Here is a 17,228-nt window from a genome sequence, read left to right as displayed (position 1 = left end):
TGCTGAGATATGGAACACACTGCAATAAACAAACACAATACAATCACTGGGACACAATACTTCCTAAGAACAAGTGTCTGTGGGGAGGCTTTTTTCTGCTGGTGTCTATTAGAATATTCAAAATATTCTGTTTTCAACAGAAACACAAAATTACAAGGCAGACAAAGGAACAGGAAAGTATAACCCAAACCTGGTGGAAAACATCTCTGAAGTAGCCCAGACATTGGATTTACCAGACACAGACTTTAAAATGCTCAAAGGGAACCAAAGACCATAACTGAACAAGCTCAAAATGTCAACAAAGAGACAGAAATTATAGGAACCAAACAGAAGTTCTGAAACTGAAAAAATCAACAGTTGACATGAAGGTTCTCTAGAGAGATGTGATGATTGCCAACCCAACAGGATCTATAATTATTTAGGTGACAAGACTCTGGGTGTGTCTACAAAGGAGCTTCTAGATTGAGTTAACTAAGACAGGAACTTATTTTAAATGTGGACACAGCATTCCAGGAGTAGGGGTCCCAGCCTATATAAAAGGTAAACAGTGAGCTGAGCACCAGCATTCATCTCTCTCGGCTCCCTGACTACAAATGCATTGTAACCAGCTGCCTCACACTCCTGCCAACATGACTTCCTGCCAAGATGGACTATACTCTTAAAACACATGAGCCAAAATAAACCCTTCCTTCTTTTAACTACTTTCATCAGGTAGGATCTGGTCACAGTGACGAGGACAGAAACTAACTCAGGGGCTTACAGTCAGATTTGCACAAGTGAAAGGCAGAATCAGTGGTCATAAAGACAAGAAACTGAAGTCACCCAGTATGAGGAGCAGAAAAATAATAATAAAAGAAAAGGAAAAGAACCTAAGAGACCTGAGGGACACAATGGAACACAACTACACACCTAAACTTCAAATCCCAAAGTGAGAAGAGAGAATGGGGCAGGTGGAGTATTTAAGGAAGTCAAGGCTGAGCACATTGAAGTTTGGATGAAAGATAGGAATCTACACACCCAAGAAGGTCATGGGCACAAAATTCTCCACTGAGTAAAAACAGCAAAGAAGGAATAGAAGGTTTTAACCAAGTGTCCAAAGAGATAAGAAATTCAATTTTAAAACAAAACGAGGGAGAAAAGAATCAACCACAAAATTAGGAACACGGTATATACTCTATTAGGATATTAACACTAATCAAATATAGCCACAAAGAGAAAATAAAGCCAAAACCCTACACTAGCCTACTCAGGCTAGTCATGATACCCATGGCATATTCACCATGAACATGGTTCAAAGAGCAAAAAAACCAAGAGAACCAAAACCAGGACCAATAAAGCATCTGGACCACTTGAAATAAAGGCTAAGGAGTCATTTGATAATGGCCCAAGCCCTCATCCATGGAAGCAAAGATCAAAACAACAAACTTAGGCACAATGTGTACAGGAACTCATGTGTGAGTGTGTGCATGCAGGTAACTAGGCAGAACTCCTTAAATAGATTACCAGACTGCTCCTTCCTGAGACTCTGCCCAGATCTACTCTCTATGCCCAGATCTACTCTCTAATCTATGGGAAAGCCAATCTGACCTCCCCAAAGTCACTTCCTCTCTGAATTCAGCATACTCCCAGAAAGCTTCCCATGTCCTCTGGGACAAAAACAAATGTTCTGGCTATGAATATATTTGTTCATCTACACCTTGTCCTTCATGTTCATATGTGCTTTTCCTTTTCTTTCTTAAGACACAGGGTCTCTCATTTAGCATAGGCTGACCTCAAACTCACTGTACCAAGAACAACCTTGAACTCCACTAATTTCCAAATGATGGGACTGTAGTGCTTTTGCTTTCTGTCAATTCAGGAGGCTCTATAGTACACAATGGCTATGAGAAGCAAGTATTCAGCTATTACTTTAAGCAAATAAGACCACTGTCAGAGGAGCAGTGAGGTCTAAAACAAAAACATAAAAAGCATCCTCCAGGTGTTCAATGTTAGTGTTAGCATCTTCACACAGGTTCCAGAGCCCCTGTCACCCTTGCCTGACATGATGCTTCCCCTATTCAGGAGAGAGTACACTGTGCCCCTGGCACAAACAGAAGCTTCAGGGAGGTTTGGTTCACAAGGAAAACACTGCAGAGCAGGAGGACAGCTCCCCAGAGAAAGATCATGGGCTAATTTATTCCACATCATGTTTTAAATAATAGCTTGACACATCTCACTTATGATACCAATAATACTCCAGCTGGTAGGATCAATGTTGTCTGGTGTCCTGAAATATGGTACAACACACATACAAGCTAGTCCCATGGAAGAAAACCAAAGAGAAACAGCACTGGTTCAGGTTCTACGGCACAGCAAGTTGTAGGACCTCTTTAACTAGGCTTCCATAGCTGAAGGCCTGCTGACTTCATGAAATGGGCCAAACTAACACATGGGTTGAGGAAACCCTCCTACCACTCCCAAAGTCTGTGTCCAGTCCTTTCTGACAAAACCGAGTGACTTTGCCACACCACAATTCCTGACAACAGAGACAGTTGTAGCTATAAAAACAGCTACCATCTAGCAACATCTTGAAGCAGACTTCCTCCTTGGTCATCAGGGACCACCAAGCCATGAAGAAGTAACTGACATTCCACAGCAACTACAGTATTAATTACTTTTTTAAAAAGAGGGAAGGCAAAAAATAAATAATGATGAGGATGTGAGGATAGGGCTGGTGGGAATGTACAGCAATGCAGCATGTTAGTAGAGTCTGACTTGTTTCTGGGACTAACCATCATTCCCACTCCCAGGTCTACATCCAAGACAAGTGATAACACTTTGTCTACACAGAAACTCAAACAAATTTCATTGCAGCATTACTCAAAAAGTCAAAAGGTGGAGGCAGCCAAAATGGTTACTTAAACTGGTAAGCAAAAAGCAGTACTTCCATATAACGGAATCCCCATCAGCAGTAAAAAGGAATGGAGCACCACCACCACACATTGATCATCAGAGGATTACATAAAGTTCAGACACAAAAGAACAAACACCAAAGTCTGTTTACATGAAATGTCTGAAAAGGGCAAAGCAGAACAGCAAAGAGAGGACCAGAGCTTGCCTCGGGCTGGGTAGTAGGGTGGGAGTGGCTGCTCTGTAGTACAGGATCTCAGCCCAAGGCAATGAAAATATTCAATTTAAATTACAAGATGATGCACAACTCCAAACACGTCAGAGACCACTATAAACTATAAATGCGTAGACTATACAGCATGCAAATTATTGCAATACAACTGAGTTTTTAAAAGCAGAGGGGATAAATAGAATGCAGCTCTAGAAGACATCCCTTGTGTCCCAGTACCGAACCTATAGCTTGGCATCTGTGACATCCAACCCATATGGTTCCAGTGTCTTGCTCTAGACTAGCAGTTCTCAACCTGTGGGGTGCAACCCCATTGGTGGTCAAATGACCCTTTTATTGCGGTAAATAAGGATCAGGATAAACAAATAAGCCGAATAGATGTTTATTCAGGGAGAAATAACTTACAACCTAGACAGATGAACACCAGGAAATTCAACCCGATCCTCTCCTGTCCGAGTCACGCCAGAAAGAGAGAGCGCCTTCCTGGCCCCCTCCGACCTCCTTCCTCAGGTCACCTCCGCCCATCGCTCCACCCCCCAATGGGCATGGTCAGTGCTACAGAAGGACTATCTCACTACAATTCCCCTTTTAGTCTAAAGAAAAGATTTAGGCTTAATACAAAACTATATACAAAACAGTGAATAACAAGTGTGCTCTAAGAAAAGGAAAATCGAGAACAAAATGACCTACATATCTAGTCCTAGGGTGAGGGCATAATGGAGTTTACAATAGAGTTGTCCTAAGCTGGAAAACGTAAGTCTAGTACCTAATATATCTAACTAGGAAGAGAGAATAATAGTTGTGATAGTTTAATCTTCAACCTCATCAAGACCTGAGAAGGAAATTAACAATATTAGAGTAGACAGGAAATGCGGATGGACAACTTCCAAAAGGTGCAGCAAGGACAGAAACAGCAAGCCACCTGAACAGTCACCCTAGGTCTCACAGCGACGTTGGTACACCCAGATTTGGCTAAGGCCAAGAGAACTTGACAGACCACAACAACAGCAGGGAAATAGAATGGCTGTCTTACCCTGACTTGGCAAGGTCAAGCAGTCTTCTATATTTGTCTCCTGTAAGCACATAGGACTGCATGTCCAAATCAGTGGTCAAGGTGGGGGCAATTCTATGCCCAACAGGCCATTAGCTGAGGCGAGATTGAACTCCAGCAGGAGCAACAACAGTGTCCAACATATTTTCGGGAAAGTGCACGGTGTTGTCAGGAGCAACAGTGTCTCATGTCAATGGAGTACTAATATTAAAACATTTAAATGCCATGTTCTGCATGTCTATGAAGTGATTGAAGATTAAGCATTTATATCTGACTAATCTCATAGGTACAGGAAATGTGAGTGAAGATAATCTGTAATACTCGGGAACTTAGCTAAAAAGACTGATTAAAACTTTCCTGAGTAAAGCAGGAATAAATACTTAAACAATATAACTATTTACATATACCTACATGTAAATCCCTAAAATAGAGGTAGAGTATAAGTGTTAAGACAAGAGGTAGAACTATAAAGGGCAGCAAGATAAATATCCCAAATTGTATCAATATACAAAATGTCTTGAATACAGGAAAAGTATACATACATAGAATATGGTAAAAAAAAAAATAATGTGCATAAAATATTTTAAGTGGAAATATTTAACACAATATAACAAAATATAAACTTAATTTTACATAGCTTACCATATAAGAATACACAACAATGTAAGCTGTAAAATATTATCTCATTCTTACTCAAATTCTCAAGAAAATAGGCTAATCTACCTATATCCCATCTAAACCATACCTTTACCAACCATTCCCTATTCCTGTCTAAAAGGTAAACCCGAGTGTAAGCATCACCCAATCCCAAATAACTAAAACCAACCCAAAGACGATGACTATTATCCCAAAATTCCAAGGGTAGGGAAAGGGGGCGTAGTCATATTAAGATTACTTCCTGTTGAAATGGGACGATGATTGCTCCAATGGATCCTGTAGGAAGAAAATTTTTAGCAACCAAATTTCTCAACAGAACTGGCTGTGACATATGTAGTTAGTCACTGTGTGGCAGAAAATTCTTGACTGTAGTTCTACTTGAAACTGGCCAGGGTGTAATAAAAAGGTGCACCATTACAGCTAGCTAGTCATGAGTTGTCTCGAGCAAAACAGTCTCAAACCGGTTTTAGGGTGATGTTTGTAGCAACTGGGTGTTGTAGCACACGCCTTTAATCCCAGCACTCAGGAGACAGAGGCAAGCAGATCTCTGTGATTTGCAAAGAAAACCTGGTATGCAGAGTAAATTCCAGGACAGATAAGAGTTACACAGTGAAACCCTATGTCAAAAAATAAAAAAATAAAAATAAAATAAGCAGAGTAATAATAAAGGCACGTAAAGATAAAAAGCTCAGAGAAAATCTGGTTACTGTATGCTATTGTGTTGTCTCTGCATTGTTTGACTGCTGAGAAAATAACAACTGATAAAGGAAATGCTGCTGGATTAATTCAATTTATATATTTTAAAAATGCTTTGACTCAAACATTTAAGTTCAAGGACAAGTTACTGGGGAAAAGGATTTCTATTTTTGTTTCCACAGAAAATAAAAAGCTGTGGATTCCTTCCAGACTTATGTGGTTTGAGCAAGCCAGACCCCCTGAAACAGAGTCGCTGGTGATACAACATTCAAAACAGCTTGGACAAAGCAGCCTCGCAGACTACAGCAAAGATTTCTACAACTTCTTAGGATCCCCATAACAGCGCCCCCTGTCAGCAGGAAGTAGTTTGGAAAGAACGACGCCCAAATTCCCAAATATTGTTTATAAATGTTTGTTTTCATTTAAATGGACTTGGTTATAAATGGGTAATGTTCACAGCCAATTCTTTTTAAAAGTAAAAAGGGGATTGTGGTATAGATATGACTACTTTGTTTTGGAATGGATTTTCATTTATTGATTACTTTGTTTTGGAATAGATTTTCATTTATTGATACCATTTAAGGTCAATTTTGTGATTAAGTATATTTCTCCTCTTGTTTAGATGTTGTGTTTATATAGCTCATTTAGAAATGTAATGTATATTTTAGTACAGATTTTAGACAGTTACCTATAGTAGTCAAAACTTATAGCTAGGTGAGTTAGGTTTTCTAGATATGCAGAGATGTATTTAAGATAGATAGGAATTCTTCAAACCTTTCAAAGACCTACAGAAAATGGCATTTAAAATGGTTTAGGGTTTTTCTTGACAATGAGGCACAATTGCTCCTGGCAAAATCACCTGCGTCAGAAAGGAAGATGGACATTGAAGAAACTCGTTATGGAGTTTGCTTCCAATGTGGCAAGACTAGCCATTTGGACAAGATACTGCTCTTGTCTGGACTGTTTGACTTTATGCTATATAAACTGGACATGCAGGACCCACAGAAAAGTGACTGCTGATTCAAGATGGACATTGCTACAGAGTTCTGCTTCATGGAAGAGTCCGCCAGACAGTCTGCAGGACACAGAGAAAAGTGACTGACAAACTACCAACAAAAAGACAGTTTAAAGTTTCCTGCTTTGCTGAAGAGTCTGCCAGACACACTATGGCCTATGGGCTGAAGATGGAAGATTACAGAAGAACTTCAGGTGACTGACAAAGGCAAGATGTCTCTGTCATTTGTAGAGTTTATATATTATCCTTCTGTGGTCTTTGAAGGAGTTGAAGACAGATAGTTATGGTATAGACTTTAGACACACAAAGATAAAATAGATGATGGAATATTTTCTTAAATCTTGCTAAATGTTAATGGGCTAAATAGTGTTAACTGTGATTCTTATTTGATAACTGTTATGTAATATATTTTGCGATGTTAAGGTTAAAACCCTTCTTTTTATTTAGACAGAAAAGAGGAGATGATGGGAGATGTCATTCTGTATATGTTTCTCATACTGGTTAATAATAAAGCACTGTTGGCCAATAGGAAAGGAAGATAGGAGGGACTAGGAGACAAGAAGGAAATAGGAAGTAGTAAGGAGGAGTCAAGATGGAGAGTCAGGAGAGAGCTGGACGCCAGCCACCTCCCTGGTAAGGGAAGGCCATGTGAAGATACATAGATCAGCAGAAATGGGTTAATAATTAAAGGCAGAGCTAGCCGATAAGAAACAAGTAACCGGGCCAACAGTATTGTATCAAATACAGAGTCTGTGTATTATTTGGGGCTGGCGGCGTGGCGGCGGGTCAGGACCAGACCGGGCGGCAGGCAGAAAAACCATACACCTTACACCCTTTCACAGGGATGGCATACCAGATATTCTGTATATCAGATATTTACATTATAATTCATAACAGTAGCAAAATTACAGTTATGAAGAAACAATGAAATAAATTTATGGTTGGGGGTCACCAAACATGAGGAACTGTATAAAGGGTTGCAGCATTAGGAAGATTGAGAACCACTGCTCTAGACAAAAGCCACACCCTGCATAATCTCTGTAGCACACTTTTAGGTTTTGTATTCCTTTCCCTCCCATTCACAAGGCACCTCCAGATAATGGCACATGGCCATAGCCTTATTCTCTGAACCCATCCACCAGGACCTAACAACTAGCCTGGACTCATGGTCTTTCTTCACATGCACTACACTGTCCCTCCTCTCCGTTAGCTCACCTCCACTGCTAACACAAGCTGTGTCATCCATTGGGACACTGTCACTGCAGGTAACATCATACACTGTGGGGGTACTAAGTGCTACATCTTCAGATGCTTTCAATGGGTGACAGCATCCCTCAAGATTAAAAAAAAAAAAAAACAGTTCTAGAAACAAGAAAACCAAATATTACCCATGTCCATGACTCTCCAAATCCAGTACACAGAGTACATGCAACATGTAGCTACAACAGGCTAAAGAAGTAATTAGTAAATTATAAAGGCTTGCATGAGAAAGAAACCTGAGAAATAATGTATATACCATGTCCTTCCCCAGAAACACTGGTGTCTGTGACTAGTCACATTGGAAGAACCAAGTTTTTTTCAGCAGCCCTTAGGATTCAGATCCATGCATTTCAGTTACTTACCCTCTGAGAGTCTTGATGGCAGCAAAAGGCCTCGTCTACCCAATTCTGCCAATGCCAGACATCCACCATGCCATGCCTTATCCGTTTCCTGAAAACTGAGACCAGAGTTCTAATGTCAACTCCAGGTTCAAAGCCCACAGTTTTGCAAGAAACACGTTGATCCATATTCTGGGTCTATGAGCCTTGCTAAAACCATTACTTCTTGGTTAAACAAATAAGAGACTCAAACCTAATGTGAAGATAACTGCCACATCAATACTACTCTTTAAATCACCCAATAATAATGAAAGGAGTTAGGTCAGCTCAAGGCCAGCCCAGAGACATCCCACCATCTTCAACATCAATCCAGGCCACCTACCCTAGATAGTATCTTACCACCACAGACACACTCTGGTCTCAGCCCACTCTGATCAGACAGTAGAGAGTCAACAGAGATTCCACACAACTCAGAAGATATTAGTAGATAAAGAACAAGAGGACATCTTTACATGGCACCCACTGTTACCTCCGTGATCACATTCAAGATTTAAAAGTGATTAAATAAGAGGAGCACTGTATCACATGCCTCTAAACCCAGTATCTGAGAAGTGGAAACAGGAAGGTCAGAAATGTAAGGCCATCTCAACTACATTAAGTTCAAGGCTAGACTGCTGAGATACATGAGCTTCTACCTCAAAAAAAAAAAAAAAATAGCATTTAAGGACTTTTTCAAAGGCATGGAAGTATCAAGTCTGGCTGTGTTCCCAGACTTGTAAACTTGTAGGTTCAAGCAATCCTCCTTCCTCAGCCTCCCAAGTAACTAGGACTACAACTATTTTGCACCCAACTGAAAAAGGGTCTCACAAGTGACATTTTACATTTAAAGTCAGTGTGCCTAGGTACTCAAAAGTTCTCTTCAGGGTGTGGTCTGCCATAACTCCAATGTGAACGACTGTCTCAGACTGGTCAGGGTCACTCTCAAGTTTCTGTATTTTGTTGCCAAAATAAAAATGAAAATGCACATCATAAAAAGGCAAAACAAATCACAAGCTTTTACCTATTCTGGCTGGATTCATTTGACAGCAAAGAAATGTATAGGAAAATCATCACACAACTATTAGGAGAGAAAAAGAAGTCACTAATGTCTACCAGATGGACACTGCATGAGCCTTCGTGAGCTGTTAGATACAGCTGTCCTCCTACTCACTCATAATTACAATTTTTCAAAGTGCCAGGTGTCTTACCAGGTGCCTGCTCAGAGGCTATGTGAGCATTTCAAATCTTGTGGGGTTTTTGTTTGTTTGTTTTGGTTTTTTGTTTTGTTCTGAGACACAGTCTCATGTACCCAAGCTGGCCTCAAACTCAGCTGAAGCTGGCCTTGAAGTGTTGACCCTCCTACCACTACCTCTCAAGTGCTGGGACTATATGAGAATATGCCACCACACCTGGTTCCATTTCCAAATCTTTATGTCCCTTAGGATTTCAAATTGAGAGAGATGCTTCCTCACACTTCTACGAAGATTACCATCAGAGTGAACCTGATACAAAATCAACACAATGATGACTCAAATACAGTAAATGAACTTCACTTCTAAACTACAAGTGTGTCACTATGGCTCCAGGCAGGCAGGCCTGAAATGTTGGGTATGATCACCACTGCATACCCGAGTCCAATAAAAAACCCAGCCTTCATACAACAGGGGTAAAGAAAGAGACTTCGGCCAAGTGCTAACGGCATACTATTATCTCAAATCTAAGCCTAAGCTCCCAGGCCTAGAGATCCAGACAGAGAAAGCACAGAATTCTTAGATGCCATAAGTGGGTTGGAGGAAATGGCTGGAAGATCCAGGCGTCTCCATAGACCCAATATCCTGACCCTTCCCATCGGTATGCTTGTACGATGTGGGCTGAGGATTCAAGAGCAGTAACATCTTTTCTCTGTCCAGAACACAGACACAAAAACAGGATACACTTTTGTATCTGCTATCTATTAAAAAACAAAAACAGACCCATAAAAAGGTTTAAATGAACTAGACTCCAACATTATTAGACCAAGGCTACAAACCAGGAGGAAGGAACACAGTCTGGAGAGGCAGTACACACCAGAGCCCTGCAGCACTCTACAGAGAACTGGCTGAGGATGCCAGAGAGACTGCAGGCAAGGGAGTGCAGAAAACGTCCTGCATAAAAAGTTCTAAGTGACCAGAGGGAATGTTCAGAAAAACCTTGGGGTGGGGGTGGGGGGAAAAACAATGTTTGAAACTCAGGGAAACCAGAAAATAATGGAATCCCACTCTTTCCAAAACCTGCTCACTTGGAGAGCAAAAAGGCCTTAGCCACCCTCAGAAGCAAGTAAGCACTGGTGCTAAGTTCAGGGCATCACCAGCACACCCATCCCATGACCTCCAGGAAGGAGCTCCAGGGACAAGGCCTAAAACGAATCTAGACAATCTTGAGAAAAGAAGCCATATACATTTTCTTCTCCCCACACTCCATAAAGCAGTCCCAGTGAGAATGTGCGCTGCTAACACTCCCACTATATACCACATCATTCCAAAACAGTCTCTGCTGACATACACACTGCCTCCTGCAAACTACAACCTGTCACCAAGCAGCCCCTGGCAAAATGAAGAAGGGCCCGCTCCAGAAGGAAGTCAAATTTGGGCTGTTGGTGAACCATTTCTAAAGACACAAGGAGAAAGTGCTCGCATGCCCAAAGTATTGTTAATATACTTCCTGCCAGCCAGACACAGTCACACAGAATAGCAGGTTCAGAAGTGTACTGCTAACAAAAGACCATGAAAAAGAAGGGTCTGGACAGACATATGCCCCTTCTTAACCCTCTACTTCCAAAGCCCAGATAAACATCACACACAGGGTGATAATCATCAGGAAAGAAACAAATCCAATGTCCCTGTCTAAGAGTATGCAATGCCAGTCTATGGCCCCATGATCACACCCACCCAAAAAGCCATCATACACACAGGCCATGTGCCCAACACACCCAGAATGTACTGAAAGGCAACTGTCATTCATTAACTCCAAATCCAGACATCAGTCACTGCAGAGTCTTAGTATCCACTCCGGCTAGCAGCATACATTCAGAACATTCCCTCATTCTAAGAAGCTCCGCCTACCCACACTACACTTGCCTATGAAGACCTATTTACATTTGCATGAGTTCAACCATGATTTCATTTCTCTGTAAAGGTTTTAGATACATAATGGTGATGAAAGGAACAACATATCAGATAACTGAAGTTATCAAGTTTAACTTGAAAAGGGAAAAATAGGCTTTGGGGTTCTAACAAATAGCTCAGATGAAAGAAGATACAGTACACAAGAGCAAACAGCCACAAGTGACAACTTACCTGAAGCAGTCCAACACAGACCCCACCACATCATCTGCCAGCTCTCTGGGAAGCCTTCCAGCCATCCTACCAATTCTGAAAAAGAAAAGCAACAGCCCATCAGCTATGACCATCTTGAGTAAGCCTCCCATTCCCCCAAGGACGGCAGGCTCAGCAGAATGCCAAGGACAGGGCAGGTGACTCTTTGAACATGTGATCAGGGCACGTGGTCACCTTTCCCCAAAGAAATAGAGACATTGAACTCATCACTGAGCACTAAACAAATGCTTAAGAGCCAACCTAGGCCCTCTCACCTACATACTGTCCCATTTCCACAGAAGGCTAGTCCCGGGCCTGCACAGAGGAAAGCCAGAGACCTGAAGTCTTCTCCCAGCATGTCTCACTGTGCATGCATTGGTCCATCCCTCCCAGCAGGACAGACTTCAGCCAACATACATCTACTGTTGACATAAATACAAACTCCCGTGGCAGCCCACTTCGGTCTGTGGACAGCTTCACATTTGTGATGCCAGAGAAACCTATGAGCAAGAAACAGCACTGCCTCACTTTACTCCACCACACAGTCTCTTCAGCAACCTAAACATCTAATCCGTAGGCATCAGCTATCACTAATATTACCCTCACACCACTTCAGGCAGTCTAAAATTTAACCCCAGGAGAATTTCTTTTTAATTTTTGGTGTTTTGGGTTTTTTTTGTTTGTTTGTTTGTTTTTTGGGGTTTTTTGTTTTTGTTTTTTTTTTTTTGTTTGTTTGTTTGTTTGTTTTTGAGACAAGGTCTCACTATGTAGTTCTGGCTGCCCTGGAACTTCCTACATAGACCTGGCTAGTCTTGAACTCACAGCAATTTGCTAGAATTGAAGGCATGTACCACCATCCTCGGCCAGTAATTATCTTTAAATGTATGTAAAACAATGTTTTATCATTTGAAAAACTACAAAGTATTTACAACTCTCAAAGTCCATGTAAAGTTTTCAAGGATGAAGAGGTAACACTGAGACACACCTGCCCCTCACTCGGTATTTATACATACCCTTTGGCTGCAGACCACCGCACCACAGTGTCCTTGTCCTTCAACCCAACCAGGAGCTGCTCTGCAAGAACCAGGACACAAACCATCAGCCTGTATGAAACCTTAATATCCCTGCTTATATGTAAACTATCCCACCAACCCTGCACTCTACTGCAGAGATTACACTGTGGGAACTATGCTGAGAATCTTAATTTTAGCCAGTCATAGGTTACGCATGCCTATATTCTCAGCACTTGAGAAGCTGAGGCAGGAAGACTGCCTCAGAGATGAAATCCTAGCACTCAGGAGGCAAAAGCAGACAGATCTCTATTGAGTTCAAAACCAACCTGGTCTACACAGAGAGCTCCAGCCCAGCTAGAGCTACACAGTGAGACCCTTTCTCTAAAAAGTAAGAGTCTTAATTGTTTTTGTTTGATTTTTCATATTAGTGGGAGGATGAGTATGATGTGGGCATGCTACAGCATGAATGCGAAGACCAGAGGACAACGTCTAGGAGCTGGTTCTCTCACTCTACCATGTAAGTCCCAGGAATCAACCCTGAGTTGTCAAGTTTAGTCCCTTTATCCACTGAGCCATCTTGCATGCCCAAGAGGTCTTAATTTACTTTAAATGTTATATGTATGAGTGTATTGTCTGCATGTATGTATATGTACCATGTGCATGCCTGGTACCTTCAGAAGTCAAAGAGGGGGTCAGATCTCCTGGAACTAGAGTTACAGATGATTGTGAGCCATCTTGTAGGTGCTGGGAACCAAACCAGCAGGTGTTCTAAACAGCAAACAGCTGAGCTATCTCACCCCAATCCTGGATCTTAATTTTAACTACAATGAAAGCACCTCCCCCTTATTTTTAAACAAAAAGACAAAAAAAAAAAAAAAAAAAAAAAAAAAAAAAAAAAAAAAGAAAAAGAAAAGGCACTTCTGCCACTTCCTAACAAGTGGAGCCAACCCAACAGGAAAATCAACAGGGAGCAAGCTGCCTCCCCAGGTAAAGGCCTCAATAAGCCATAGACAGGGTATCAAAGAAACTGAAACATCTGGGAAAGGTTCCACAGAGGAAGATGAGACCTTTGGGGACTAGCCAGAGGCAGTCAGAGGGTTATCCCAGGTCATACCACCTTACAAGCCCAGTATGGTCCAAACACTGGCCACAGGGCAAACCCCAGAACTGACATGGATACATAGCTAAAAGTTGGGAAGAAACAAATCAGCAGACTGGGTGTTCTTTGGGGAAGCTGAGTGTAAAGTAATATGCCTAAGGCAGGTAGGCAATAACAGAGAAGGAGCAAGAGAACACATCCTGGGTCTATGAAGTTCAAGGTGGTTTAGAGGTACCCAGGATAGGTGCTGTGCCACAGCAACCAAGAAAGAGAATCCTAATGGGGGGAGGGGATGTCAAAGAAAAGATCAAATGTATGTGAGTTCTGGCCACACAAACATCACCGCTGTGGTCAAGGAGACAATACAGACAGCGGGTATAGACAAGTATGGGGGAAAACCTGACCTGCAGGAATCCAAAGGGCAGCGGGAAGAGTGAGCGGACAGCAGTGAACCTGAGGCTGGGCACAGTAAAGGGCTGCCTGAGAACAGACACTGGGTCAAGACTCCTGTAAGTGTGGAGACCTAGAGTAGTTTGAGATGATGGGAAGGATGCTTGCACAAGACAAGAGTATCAGGCTGGAGACATGAGCCCCATGTTCCAAGTCTATTTTTCCTGGGAGCCCTGTTTCCCTGAAGATAACCAGGGAGAACAATTTAAGCGTCAGGTTGCAGAAAGGCAATGTGGAGGGGTGAAGAGACCATGGGAAGCTGGGGCTGCTGAAGCAACTGTCCATGGAGGGTCAGGTCAGTGAGCATGTGCTAGTTGAGGTAACAGAAGGTAACCAGGAAGGAAAAGGGGAGGGTACACAGAGAGGAAAAGCCTACATTGTGCTGCGGAGGGAGGCATGCCTGACATCTGCTGTAGGCTCCACTTACCTATCACACTCTCCACACCCTCTGGAACATCATAGTCTTCATCACCATCAGAAGTGAAACTATCAGGCAGCAGCTTCTGCTCGCTCTTACCCTGGGCACTGAGTTGCAGGTTGGCAGCCAGAGACCGACAGCCACGCTGATACCTATGCAAAACAAAACAATTTCAGGTAGGAAGTATACAACCTGGCCCTACAAATAAGTCTTTTGGTAAGTGAAGTCATCAACTTAGCATCCCTCGAAATCATACATGATGCCTGTGGAAATCTCACACACCACAAAGACTAGAGGAAAAGGAAGACCACTGATGCAATATTATCAAGACAAGCCTCAAAGAAAGCCAACCTAGGCCAGATGCATGCTCTAATTCTGAAGAGTCTTCCATAAGAAAGCTTGATGGCAAAAGGCAATGGCAAAGCCTGGCCATAGGGTACACATGGAAGGTATCAGGGCCTCACCCTTGTTTATTATGAACAAAAGGCTACCTTCTCCAGCTGCCTGGCATTCTGGCCTCAGCCCAGGCCACAGGGCCCATTCCTTACCTATTTGCCAACTGCAGCTCTGAACAGATCTCCCACTTGCCTGGGAAACAAGAAAAGGGGAACCAACAATGGTGAGGCTCACGGACACCACTCAACCACCATCCCCTATCCAGCCTTGACCAAGCCAACTCCCTCCAAAAATCCAGCACTCCAGACAGAATTCAAAAAAGGAAGGTAGATTCTGTCTAAATCTCTACCCTATGGAGAGACCCACTAGGCCAAGGCAAGGTACTCTCCTCCCCAACAGAAATCATAATGTGCACCACCTACCCCTCTGCACCACAGGCACTGTCAAGACTGCAGCAAAACCACAGCACAGAAGTGCTACACAATCACCAGAGAGGGAAGGGGTGGGGTGGGAGAGGGACAGATTAAAGGAGGAACTGGACATGGGAGAACAAGCCTGTAATCCCAGTACTTGAGAGATGGGGGCAGAAAAATCAGGAAGCCAAGGTTATCCAAATAACAAATCCAAAGTCAGTCTGGGTTACATGAGACCCTTTCCCTGCCAAGTGGGAAGGACAATGAAATAAAAGGAAAAAGAGAAGAGAAAAACAGCAATAGGGTGAAATTAAAATCCAATCATTATTCAAGCATGGTGGTTCACTCCTTTGAGCCCAGCACTTGGAAGGAAGAGACAGGAGGATCTCTGTGAGTTTGACGCCAGCCTGGTCTACAGAGTGAATTCCGGGACAGACAGGGCTACATAGACAGGTTATGTCTCAAACAAAACAAAACAAAAAACAAATCATATTTTGGATTGGTTTGGTTTTTTTTAAGAGACAGAGTCTTATATGTAGCTCTGGCAGGCCTGGAATTCACCATGTAGAACAGGCAAGCCCTGAACTACCCTGCTACCTCACAGAGTGCTAGGATTGTGAGTGTGTATCCATGCCCACCAAAACGAATTCTATTAATAACTACATGGTACATTTCAAAAAATAGACAAAATAATGGTAATACTAAATTATTTTCTTCAATTAAGGTTCTTAGTACCTGTAAGCATTAACTGAACACATCTGGTATGTCTTTGACTCACTTCTGGACACATAAACCAGCTCTAGAACAGATGAGTCTTGTCCAATCAGCTGACAGCCTGGACAAAACAGCAGGCTGCCTCTCCCACCTGTCAGCCTCTAACTAGGTCACAGGCTCCTCCTGAGCCTCCAGACTGCCACTCACTCTTCAGAACTTGAGTTTCACCAGCTTCCATGCTGTGTTCACATCCTATTGGTTTTGTTTCTTCGGAGATTTTCCATGGAGATTTTAGAACAGATCACTAGAATGTAGCCTAGTAGCCTAGAGTTAAGTGTATACTAAACATGTGAGAAATCTCTAAATCATAACATACTTCTTTGGAATTCACTACACTTTTGAAAAAGTTTTAACTAAACTAGTTCTTCACTACACTTTTGAAAAAGTTTTAACTAAACTAAAATAGTTTTTCTCAAATCACACACATTAATAATTGAATGAGGCTCAGTAGTAGAGTGCTTGCACAAATAATATTAATAGCAATAACAACAACAACACTTTCTAAACATGATGGCACGGGCCTAGAATCCCAGAACTTAAAAGACTGAGACAGGGGCAGGGTGAATTCAAGACTAGTCTGGCCTACAGAGCAAGACTCTGTCTTAAAAAAGAAAGAAAGAAAGAAACCATACTGTGAGTACATTAGAAGAAGCTGTGTCCACCAGCAAGAAAAGACACTTTCATTTCTGAATAAACCTTCCAAAGTGAGCCAGGTTTTCTCTGAGAGGTGAGTGATCAGGAGCTTCCCAAGAGACCAAACCGACAGCCTGCAGGTATTCCTGAGCAGCACTTCAGAAGAGGCATAGCAAGCTTCTCCTATCACCACTCTAGCTTCAGCTATTCTCCTGAACATACCAAGTCAAAAAACAGACACAAACTATTCCCTTCAAAACCACAAACACTCAAGACACCAAAGGGAAATAAAAGCAGAAGACACTGTGATGGGAGATGTCATTCTGGAGATATGTTTCTCATACTGGTTAATGAATAAAGCACTGTTGGCCAATAAGAAAGCAAGATAGGTGGGACTAGGAGACAAGGAGGATTCAAGGAAGTAGTAGGGAGGAGTCAGCATGTAGAGACTGGAGAGAGCGCGAACGCCAGCCCTACTCTCCAGTAAGATGAGACCACATGGAAA

At 42.2% G+C, this 17,228-nt stretch overlaps 1 protein-coding gene across 1 annotated transcript in view; it reads right to left on the bottom strand.

The window, feature by feature from the left end:
* The window catches only part of Tbcd (tubulin folding cofactor D), a 153,977-nt gene that overhangs the window by 93,980 nt on the left and 42,769 nt on the right, over positions 1-17,228 (bottom strand). Inside the window, exons 10-13 of the mRNA XM_051182690.1 lie at positions 14,517-14,659; positions 12,541-12,601; positions 11,510-11,584; positions 8,160-8,254 (exon numbers count right to left, since the gene is read on the bottom strand). Coding sequence (XP_051038647.1) covers positions 8,160-8,254; positions 11,510-11,584; positions 12,541-12,601; positions 14,517-14,659 — 374 coding nt within the window. The remainder of the gene's footprint in view (positions 1-8,159; positions 8,255-11,509; positions 11,585-12,540; positions 12,602-14,516; positions 14,660-17,228) is intronic.

Source organism: Phodopus roborovskii, unplaced genomic scaffold (assembly GCF_943737965.1).
Source record: "Phodopus roborovskii unplaced genomic scaffold, PHOROB, whole genome shotgun sequence".
NCBI classification, from domain to species: domain Eukaryota; kingdom Metazoa; phylum Chordata; class Mammalia; order Rodentia; family Cricetidae; genus Phodopus; species Phodopus roborovskii.
The sequence above is the reverse complement of the archived record's forward strand: the minus strand, read 5'-3'. Positions and strand labels throughout refer to the sequence as shown.